Below are 11162 nucleotides of genomic sequence, written 5' to 3' on the forward strand. Positions count from 1 at the left end.
CCCATCCCCCCCCCCCCCCCCACACACACACACATCATGGTGGTGTGACATCCCCAGTGTGGGTGGGGCTCCTCCTACCTTCCAAGCTCAGGCCGTTTCTACCGGACACAGAGCTGAAAACGATTATCAGATGTTGTGGTGGAGAAGTGCATCTGCCACTCTGGGGCACCTTTGAAAACATTTCGGTCAGTTTATTTCAACAGGGCCGATTGTCTTGGTACTCCTGGGTCTCATTCCATGTGTGTGAACACAGGGGGAGTTCACAGGATGTAGCCAATAAGGAGGATGTTTGTTGGGGGCTGGGGCTCCTTAACTGGCTCTGGGAAGAACTCACCTCCTGCAGCAAGCTGAGGGAATCCCAGTGGGCCCTGAGGAGGGTCACTGTCCTCTGAGGGGCAGGTGCCCACCAGGTTGGCCCTCCTTCCGTGTGTGCACCGGATCTCAGCTGAGACCTGAAATGTGCGCAGACAGCCAGGAGCGAGGCGCCCTGAGAAACCCGGAGACCACGCTCCCTTCTCCTCTGGGTCCCACCCATTTCACAGGAAGTGCTCCCCCTACGTGTCTGCTAACAGAAAGGGTGGTGGCCACGTTGGCTCTGGTGAGGCGGAACTTGAGGGCAGAGGGCCCAGCTGACATTAACAAGTGTCACCATACTTCTTTGGCTGTCAGTCATGACAGAACTAATTACTGTCACCATGGCAGTGCTCCCTGACTGCCCCAGTGTGGAGACGAGGACATAGGTGCAGAGTGCTGGGGACATGTCAGAGTGAGCCGGGATGTGAACAGTCTTCTGATCCCAATTCCTCCTGCTTTCCATCTTAGCAGCTGCCTGACATGACCAAGGGGACTCCTGCACCTGCTCTGCTGCTTGAGAGCTGGTGTCAGTGGGCATCAGGTGCTGACGATGACTTGATCTGACAGTGGGATACTGTCATGGTGCAAACCTCACCATGTGGTCAGGGATGCTGCCTTCCATCTCTGGCCAGCTGATTTGTCAAAGCAGCCACCAGTGCTTGAGTGGACAGGGTTTCATTTCATGGGGCCTGTTCTGTTTGAAGTGCATTACCAAACAAATCAGATTTGTGGTCAAGTAAATTTGGGCAATTCTGTAAAAGATGTCACCTGTTATGAGATTTATTTTCAATTAAACGAAACGTGTTAATGAGGTCTATACGTACAGCAAAGCAGCGCGTCCTAGCTGATGGCTAAGCACGTCCTCGCTGATGATCCCTGTGCTCCTCCCAGTCCCCCCAAGGTAACCCCTCCTCTGACCCCCTCCAGAGGGCGGGTTGCCTGGTTTTGACTTTAGGTGGGATCTCTGCGTGCTTTCTCTGCCAGGCCTAGCTCTTCACTCAACACAGGGCTCCTCGGGGACTAACAGCGTGGTGTCGGTGGCCTGTGTCTGTGTGCCTCTCATTTCACTCACCCAGCCTGCCAGGGATGGGAACTCCTCGATGACACTTGTGTTGTGTAGCAGTTCGTTGCCTCTCGGCTCCATTCACCCTTTTCTGGTGACGGAGAAAGTGGATCTGGGCCCTTTGAATGTTTTCCCTGTGTGGTCCACCCTGCGGCTGGTTGGCACAGGGTACTAGAGAAGTACGGGGGAGTTTTCCCCTCCTGGTCCAGGGCCCTGGCTTAGCAGACAGCAGCACCTAGCAGAGAGCGCCTCCCCCAGGGACGCCCCCTGGTGGTTTTGTAGCAGAGCCCACCTGCCAGACAGCATTCCCGGGCCACCAAAGAGGGCAGGTGCCTGGTGAGTTGCAGAGGTTGGAGGTCAAGTGCTCTGCTGATGTGGCTCCACAGGGACTTTCCCTCCCCGTCATTGGAGTGGATGTGCCTGTCCAGCAAAAGCCCCGGGGCTCAGCCTGCGGTTGGGGGGCTTTTCCTTGGGGGCTTGATTTCAGCCCTGGGGCCAGTGGCTTCTTCCTGTGTACTTTAGAGTTCTCTGTGCTTTTTTTTTTACTGTTGATCTCTTATTACTCAAATCCTTTATTAGAGTAAACCATTCCCTTTTCAAATGACTGTGTGGTCTCTCTCTCCTGTTCAGGCCCAGACTCAAGGAACTATTTTTGGAAAGTAGGAGCCATGTTGCTGTGAACGACTCCACCGTGTCTCTGGGTGGACATGGGCAGTTGTTTTTTTTTTTTTTTGGACATGGGCAGTGTAGGCCTGGTTGCTGGGTCACAGCACTTAGGTCCACTGCTAAAAAGGACACGGCCCTACACAGCGCTGTCTTACTGCCCATGCCCGCGGGTGCGGAAATAGACCCCACTGCTTCATGTTCTTGGCAGCACTTGGAGTTGTCTCCAGTTTCATTTTGGTCATGCTCATGGGTGACAGTGGTGTTTCAAGATTGCTTTGTTTGCCTTTCCCTGATGACTTGTGGTGCTGACCTTTCTTGGGCATGAGACTGTTTGGGTATCTTCTTTTTGTGAAATATCTGTTCACAATTTATTTTTGTAAAATGGTGGGTGTTTTGCTCCTTTTCTTAGTGATTTGTAGAGATCCTCTACATGTTTGGATAGTTGTCCTGTGTCAGATGTAGGGGTAGCACATGTATCATCCCAGCCTGGGGTGTGTGTGTATGTGTGTGTGTGTGTGTGTGTGGGTGGGTGTGTCCTGTTTAAAATTAATGAACCAGTCCAAGATCAGAGAGTGTTTCTTCCAGAAGTCTTACTGTCATACCTTTCAGCTTTAGTTATACAACCTCTCTGGGTTTGATTGTTTCGTGTGGCATTAAGCCCATCTCCCCCTACATGGACATCCAGTTGCCCCCAGGCTCTACTGAAAGATGGCTCCTTTTGTTATTGTGATGTGTTTGTTGTTTGTCAGGAGAAGCATTATGAGGGGGTCTGGGGACCCTGCGTGGGAGTGGGTCCTCTAGTGTAGATCTTTGCCTATCCCTCTGACAGTTTTCTTAGAGAGGTCGGATGCTTGTGTCCCTTGTAAAGCAAGCTGTTGGACTCTGCTAATGACAGGTAGATAGCCTCGACTTTCATCCGAGCAGCTTAGAAGTACCCCCTGGGCTGTGTGGCTAGGGACTCCGCCTCCCACCTCTGCCCACTCTTCTGTGGTATGTGGGTGGCTTCCGACTCCTCTTCGTGATTGGCACCTCTTCTGTAAGCACTCAGAGAACCTTTGCCACCTCGACATCCCAGGCTGCCCTTGAACATCCTTGACAGCTGCCCAGGAGAGGCGGGGGCTCCCTGCACGCACTGGAGCGCGCCAGGGCCCACAGGCCACGTGCACTCAAAAGGCTTTATACGGGAATTGGCCACACAGCTTTGGAGGCTGGAAAGTGCCCAGGCCTGCTGTCAGCACGCTGGAGGTCCAGCTGATGGTGTAGGTTCCAGTCCCAAAGCCACCAGCCTGAGATAGAGCACAGCTGACGTTTCCCTTCAGCTCTGAGGCAGGAAGAGCCTGATGAAGCGCCAGCTCCTGGCAGGAGGGAGTCCCTCACTGGGGAGGCCTGTCCTTTTGTCCTCCTCCGGCCCTCAGCTGAGTGATGGATGCCACCACCCCCACTGGGAGGGCCATCTGCTCCCCTCCGTCCACCAATTCAAATGCCATCTCACCCTCACACTCCTCCCAGACCTGGCTGTAGGTAATGTGTGACCCAACCTCCTGGCCGGGTCATACAAAATTGATACAGAAAATTAACCATCACACCACAGAGTTGCACAGCCTCCTGACCCTCTGGGGCCGAGTCCAGCAGCAGGGAGCTGGACGTCAGGCTGGGGTTGCCACCATGTGGACCTGGGCCACTCTGAGGGTCTCACTGAGCACCGCTGCTCTGTGATTGCTTGGGGGGGCACTGGGGTGGCCTGCTGTGGCTCACCCTTGGAGAGTCCTTCCCCTGGCTTGATCCCAGGGGCAGACCCAGGGTTCACAGTGTCTGCAGCCTAACAACTCGGGCAGAGGGCCATCTTCTTTAAAAAAGAAAACAGTGGCGGCCAGCAGCCCTGGGCCTCGGCTTCCCTAATCTCATGGAAAATGGACCTCCAGCCTGTCTTTCCTCTGTAAGGCCCAGGCTAGCCTCGTGATTGGACTTGGCTGTGTGCTCTGCACAATGGACCTCTTCCCTTCAGATCTAAGAGGTGACGCCCCACCCTTCTTGAATGGAACTTTCCAGACCACCCCTCTGGTCTTCTAGTCCTTGACCATGTGGACTTCCTGTCCCTCTATCTCTGTGGACTGTAGCTGTAGGTCAGGCTTAAGGCTGGGTCTCCCCATCAGGCCTGGGAGGGTGCTGGACCCTCCTCCATGTGCTGTAGGGTTAGGACGCTGACTTCAGGGTTCCCTTCAGATAGCCCTTCCCTGACCTCACACAGCCCTCTGGGGCATAGGAGAGGTGCAAGACACGCCCCTGTCCTCCAGGCTTGCCCTCCAGGCACTCCCAGAGGGCACAGTGCTCCAGAGGCCAGCAGGTGGGAGCGGGGGCTGCTTTTGCGTGTGATTCCTGGGCGAGCTCTGGATGTGCTCACAGGTTACAGAGCAGAGCCTGGACGCACAACCTGCTGGGGGGACTGTGCCTACGTTCCTGGCTGGCCAGGCTCACAGCCCCATCCAGGTGTGCTTCAAAGTGAGGCTTCCCTAGCAGACTTGGCTACTGTTCATGGCTGTGTCCCAGGTAAGGCGGAGTGGCGTTATGCTCTGGTCCCCTGCCTCCCAGCCAGCCTGGGATCGGCCCTCTGGAGGCACACACTGCTCCTCCCAGAAGCTGCAGTTTCAGTGCTAACTCTGTGCCTCCCCGAATCCACTTGTTAGCAGAAGCTCTGTCCTTGTTCCTGATGCCAATCCAATAATGAGAACATGGTTTTGAGAAAAGGGGAAAAGAAGTTTTATTTCTTGGCTAGTAAAGGAGAAACACAGGGGACATTTGTCCCAGAGCTGTGACTCTGCCCATCAGGGGGAGCAGAGGGCTTTTAAAGGGGTGCATCAAAGACTGCATTCCAGGTGTGCTGGGCCAGGGGTCCTCACTCGATCGTGGCCCCGAGAGAGAGCCGTTTCTGAGATGTGCTGCCGGGCCAGTCCCGAGGTCCGGATTACTTTATCCCCCTGGTGTGTGGATGAGACTTCTTTTTCCCTCTTCTGAAAACCATGTTCTCCCCTAGAAATAAGGGTGATCTTGTTTTCCCCAAGGTTAGGGCGGGGGGGTGGTGGAGAGGAGAGAGTCAACCAACACACACAACCGCTGTCAGTTTTAAAATAATCTGCAGTGGCAGAGCAACAGGGGCCATGCCCCAGCACAAGGGACCCCTGTTGCACACCCTCAGTGGAAGGCTGGGTACCTGGTCCTCAATCAAAGATGCAGGTGCTTTGTAAATGGGATCTCCAGCTATAACTTTGGAGGTGATTTCTGGGTCACTCCACTTTAGGCAGAAAAAATATCCCAGCTGCTCGTGGAAACAGAGGACTCCGCTGAGCTCTGGCCAGTTGGGCTTGGCACCCACCCTGACCCCAGGATGCCATCTGATACCCAGCCAGAGGCCAGTGCAGTGAGGGGCATGACTGTCCATCCTTGGGAACTCAGATCCACAGGAAGGGTCTTGAGAAAAGGTCCACTGGCGATGACAGCCTAAGGGTCACCATTGAAGCCACCTGCTGAGTAGAGCCAGTTATCCAAGAAGGAAGCAAAGTAGAAAAGCCCCCCCCCCCACCTCACCTCGCGTTTGGTTTCTCCCTAAAGTGTAGGGGGGATGCGGTCAGGTCCCCACCCCAATGACCTACATATCCTGGCCATGCAGGTGGATGATCTCACAAAGAAAGAGAGAAAGACAGACAGAAAGGGGGCACTCCCGCATCCCGGGGCACGGAGCAGACCGCTTCCTGCTTCCCTTTGTCTCTGGCAGGGATTCCTCTTGGGTCACCGGGGCCTCCAGCTGGACAGGGACTCGGTGTCCTCTGAGCAGAACAGGAGCTTGGCCAAGTCTGCCTCAGGAGAAGTTCCCTGAAGAGTGAGCTGGTTCCAGAAGGCTCTATGATTGATTTATTGGTTTCATTTTTTTTTTTTTGGTACCGGAGATAACCCAGGGTTGTTGAACACCCAGCCACACCCCCTGTCCTTTTCTGTATTTTATTTAGAGACAGGGTCTTTCTCAGTTGCTTAGGGCCTCGATAGGTTGTTGAGGCTTTGAACTTGTGATCCTCCTGCCTCAGCCTCCTGAGCTGCTGGGATTTCAGCTTCATTTCTTTTAGAGTGAGTGTATTTAGAGTTTTGACTTAATGAAATTTTGAGGTACTCTGTGGCATCAAAATGACTCCCCACCGTTTCAGTCCACCAGCTTCTTTTCTTGATGGCCCTCTGGCCTCTCACTCAAGATGATGTTTTTTTAAGTCATAGCCTCTGAATTGGGGATTGATGGATTTCTCACCTCTGTTAAATTCTTGAAGCATCAGCCATACACTCTGCTCCACAGATAAGGTAAAGTGTTAGAAGCTGGACTACAGTTCACCAGGCCTCGGTTGGAAAGCTGTGAGGAGCCATCCATTAGACCTGGAAGGATGCGCAGCCATCTGCACGTCGTTACTGTTGACGGGCGGATGGGTGGTGGGCTTTGTTGGCTTCAACTGTACCCATTCCACAGGCGATCACAGTGAGGTGGGAGTGAGTGGGGTGTACATGCTCAGGGTCACACAGGTAGGTGACAAAGTGGGACTACAGATACAGCAAGCCGTGAGGACCTGCCGGTGAGGCGTGGGTGACTTGAACACTGTTCTTTTTTCCTAGTGATTGCTGAGAGACCGAGTCATCCTTTTGACAAACGAGTCAATCCCGGCACTGGGCTGCGTGGAAAGTCGTACGGACAGCGCTTCATGATGGATTTCCTCTTGGCTTCTGCCCCGTGACTCTGCTTTCAAACCAGAGATTCTCCGACCCAGCGAACGTGAGTTCCCTGCTTTCTTCATGTTATAATGTCAACATGCACCATCCCGAACTCGGGAACAGCAGAGACCAGGGGGAGAAGAGGAGAGAAAACCAGATAGGAGATGTGAAAAGGCAGCGTAAGAAAACGAATCGCAACCCCCTCCCCGAATCCCGGGTAGTGTGCTCCTCAGACGCAGATGGGTGTCCTCTGGGAGTGGGTGGCTAGGTAGAGGAGGCGGTACCCAGTGCCCGCGTCCAGGCGTGGGCGTGTGGTTCCCAGTCCTGCAAGCTACTTCCCACCCGGGGTAGCGGGGACAAGGCTGAAGACCTGCTGAGGACCTGGTCCCAACACCTTGGACACAAACCCCTGACTCCCGGAGGCAAAGGACTGGCCAGCTGCAGAGCTGGACCTCTGCCCAGTGCCCTGCGCTCTCTGTCCGGTGCCCTGAGGCCGGAGTTGCAGGCAGTCCTTGTGCCTGTGTGTTTACATGCTGCCCCTCCTCTGGAAACAGCGGGATTCCAGCGTTTCTAAACATGGGTCTGCCCCTTCCTGTATCTCAGCCAGCCGCACGGGCACTCACAATATTTAAAAATTACTTTTATGTTTTTAATTGCACACACTTGTGGGGTGACAATTTGATACTTATGTTCAATGTGTGATCACATCAGGTGGTTAGCATTTCCGTCTCCTTAAACATGTACGTTTCTTTGTCCCGGGAAGGTTCACACTCCTCTCTTGTAGTTTTTGTAAAATACACAGTCGCCTGGTGTGAACCACAGTCACCCCACTGTGCTGTGGAACAGGACCCCTGCCTCGCTCTGTCTCGGCACCCACCTCCCACCCTCTTGCTTTGGGGGGCTGATGGCTGGTCTTGTTCCTTGCAGATGGCTTACCAGAAGTTGAGGCTGACCTACGCGTGCCTGCTGTTGGTGGGAGCGCTGTGCTTGTATTTCAGCATGGCTCCTTATAAAGAAGAGCCTTTCATTTTCAAGAAAAAATACGGGACGTTCCTTCAGCTCCCAGATATCGATTGCAGGCAAGATCCTCCCTTCCTTGTCCTGCTGGTGACTTCATCCCACAAGCAGGTGGCCGCTCGCATGGCCATCAGGAAGACGTGGGGGGGAGAGAGGACAGTGAGCGGGAGGCAGGTGAGGACATTCTTCCTCCTGGGGACCACGGCCAACCAGGACGAGATGAGCGCGGTGGCCCAGGAGAGCCAGCAGCATGGCGACATCATCCAGAAGAACTTCAGGGATGTCTACTTCAATCTGACCCTCAAGACCATGATGGGCATGGAGTGGGTCCACTACTTCTGTCCTCAGGTGGCTTTCGTGATGAAGACAGACTCGGACATGTTTGTGAACGTCCACTACCTGACCGAGCTACTCCTGAAGAAGAACAGGACAACGAGGTTTTTTACTGGCTTCCTGAAGCTCAACGAGTATCCCATCAGGAAGAAGTTCAATAAGTGGTTTGTGAGTAAATATGAATACCCCTGGGACAGGTACCCGCCCTTCTGCTCTGGCACCGGCTACGTCTTCTCCAGCGACGTGGCCAGCCAGGTGTACAACGTCTCCGAGAGCGTCCCCTTCATTAAGCTTGAGGATGTCTTTGTGGGGCTCTGCCTGGCAAAGCTGCAGATCCGGCCCGAGGAGCTCCACTCCCAGCAGACGTTCTTCCCGGGGGGGTTACGCTTCTCCGTGTGCCGCTTTAGGAAGATCGTGGCCTGCCATTTCATCACACCCAAGGAGCTGCTGATCTACTGGCATGTCCTGGAGACCTCCCAGGAAGACTGTCCCGAGGTCTGAGTGGAGCCCAGTGGCACGTGGGTCCAAGATCTTGGATGGCGCTGCTGAGAATCCTCAGGGGTACAGAGGGAGTGAGAAGGACGCAGGGAGCAGGACCCTGAGGACACTGTTCTCAGGGCTCCAGACCCAAACTAGAATGATGTGCGCTTAAACCAAGCTGCCCCAGGCAACACCCGCCCCACCTCTGGAGCACTGGGCTCCGGCTGAGCACCTGGTCCCCTCCTACATTGGCTCATTTCAGGGCTCAGAGTCCCTGGGGGGTGGTGGGCACTGTCCTTCCTATTTTACAGATAAGGAAACAGTAGCCACAGAGGTACAGCCGCTGTCCCAAGGTTTATAGCCAGCAGAGGTTGACCAGGCGTGGAAGCTGAGCAGGAATCTGGCTGGCAGCACCCAGCGGGGTCCCTCTGTCCCTCGGGAGAGGGTGGTGTTGTAAAGGCTGAGGAAGGCCTGGCAGCTGCACGCCGGCTCCCTTTCCAGAGAGCCCCTCCACTCCTGGCCTGATGCTTTCCAGTGCTGAGACAGACTCCAGTCTGTCTCCAGTTCCTTACGTCCCTGGGGATGACGGAGCTGGGCCCTGAGTCCTCATTAGCAACGCGGTACTCAGCCCTGGGCACATCCCAGAGGGTAGGCTGCCTGCGTGGCTGCAGCCCTCGCCCAGCTTCAGGTGGCAACTGACTTGACGACTTCGTCGGTTAGACTCAGAAGCCGCTTCCAGGGTTGCCTGTTGCGACTGGCCACACTGCTGATGTCCCCAGGGTTGTGATGCCTGTCCCCAGCCTTCAGGGACACCTGGTCTCTTTGCTTCAGGTCAGTGGGACGAGCCATAGCCCTGGAGTACTTTAGGGCACTGAGTTCAGACTGAAGGCCGCTGGGCATGCTGGATTCCAGGAACTCGCTGGGCGTTTGGCTAGACCACAGCAAGCCGCTTTCAAGGACCCCGTATTTACAAAACACTAAGGTGGACCCTGGTCCCAGGGAGTCTCCCTGTGTCTCCGTCCCCCAACCTGACCCCAGGTCATCGTCACTGAATTTATCACATGGCCAAGGACCCACTGAGTCCTGTGGTTTGGAATTTAACCTCTTTTCTCTCCCCCAGAGGATTGTGTGAGCCCATTTTGCAGGGCTGCGTGAACAGAGGGCACTTCTCTGCTAGGACTGTGACCATTTGGCCACTGCCAGTGACATACAGAGTGTCTTGCTCCTCATTAAGGAACTGTGTGTTGTGGTTGTTTTTTTTAACTCTTTACTTTACCAGGCTTCATGCGGCTGTGGAACTGGCCAATGTCGGGCTGAGCTCTTGTTGGCCCTCAGGAAAGGCAATGTGCTGCAAGGGTCTGGTGCCCATTCTGCACGGCATTTCTCGTGTCTGGCTCGTGCTGTGGCCTCGTGGATGTTCTCCTCGTCCTGGCTGCTCTGAACGTGCGGGCGTGTTCAGAAGCGCCTCCGCCTCAGTAGGAACATGAGGGGTGCAATGGTTTCTGGAGCCCAGGTTTTGCCATGAGCCTGGGCCCTCGGTTCCCGGGGACTGACTGCCTCTGATTTGTCAGATGATGGTGCTTTGAAGTGAAGGACTGTCTGGCAGGAGGCCAGGGCCTGTGTCCAGTATGGGTCTGTGGCCACTGGTCTCAGTGGGTGATCTGAGGTTGGCGTGGATGGTCTAGCACCAGCCTGAGCCCTTGGCAAAGGGACAGGTGAGGACAGGTGTGGGCTCCTTCCACAGCCTCTGTGTGTTCTTCAAGGATCTTTTGCAAAACCTTGACTCCCACGGTATTTCTTTATTTCTTTATTCCATGATCTAGAACTTGAGGGGACCTTAGTGCTCACCCAGCCCTCCTCCTCACTTATGTAGGATCACGACCACTGCCCGGGCAGCTGGCCGCCAGGGTCCGTGGTTTGTAGATGAGGAGTAGCCAGAAAGTATCAGAAACAGGACGGGATCCGGAGCCCTGGGGCCACTGTGTGAGTCACAGCACTGCCCTGGGCCTCCCAGGCTGTCAGCTGGCCCCTCCCACAGTCCTGGGGCTGGCTGGAGCTCACCCATTGACTGCTCCACCTGCACTCCTGGGGACCCTTCTCAGACTCCTCCGGCCACCACGTGTCACCCACCAGATCCTGGAGAGCCGCGGGGCTCCAGCGGCCTCTGCTTTTGGACTCAAGTCCCAGCTGGTCTCATCTGGAGGCTGGGCCTCCTGCTCTGGACCTCACTCTCCTCCCCTCCAGCCACCTCCCCTCTGTGGGATCACCCCCTGGGCACACAGACCAGCTGCCCCCCCCCATCTAACAGCAGCAATGCAGCATGCCACCGCCCCCACCCCCAGCTGCAGGCTTTGAGCTCCTCCAGGGTCCTCCTGAAATCCCCCCGTCAGATCACGGCCCCCTCGCCCCACAGCTTTGGCCTTGCTGGGGCAGGTCTCAGTCCTCCTCTGACAGGGCCCGGCTGGGGGTGGTCACTTCCTGGACAGTTCTAGGCACCAGCGTCCAG

At 55.3% G+C, this 11162-nt stretch overlaps 1 protein-coding gene across 1 annotated transcript in view; it reads left to right on the forward strand.

Annotated features, from left to right (window-relative positions):
• B3galt5 (beta-1,3-galactosyltransferase 5) overlaps nucleotides 1–10528 on the forward strand; it is a 41390-nt gene extending 30862 nt beyond the window's left edge. Inside the window, exons 2-3 of the mRNA XM_015478456.2 lie at nucleotides 6731–6887; nucleotides 7754–10528. Coding sequence (XP_015333942.1) covers nucleotides 7754–8677 — 924 coding nt within the window. The 5' untranslated portion in view covers nucleotides 6731–6887 and the 3' untranslated portion in view covers nucleotides 8678–10528. The remainder of the gene's footprint in view (nucleotides 1–6730; nucleotides 6888–7753) is intronic.
• Nucleotides 10529–11162: the final 634 nt, after the last annotated feature.

The sequence above is a fragment of the Marmota marmota genome, unplaced genomic scaffold, assembly GCF_001458135.2.
Source record: "Marmota marmota marmota unplaced genomic scaffold, marMar, whole genome shotgun sequence".
In the NCBI taxonomy this organism is placed as follows: domain Eukaryota; kingdom Metazoa; phylum Chordata; class Mammalia; order Rodentia; family Sciuridae; genus Marmota; species Marmota marmota.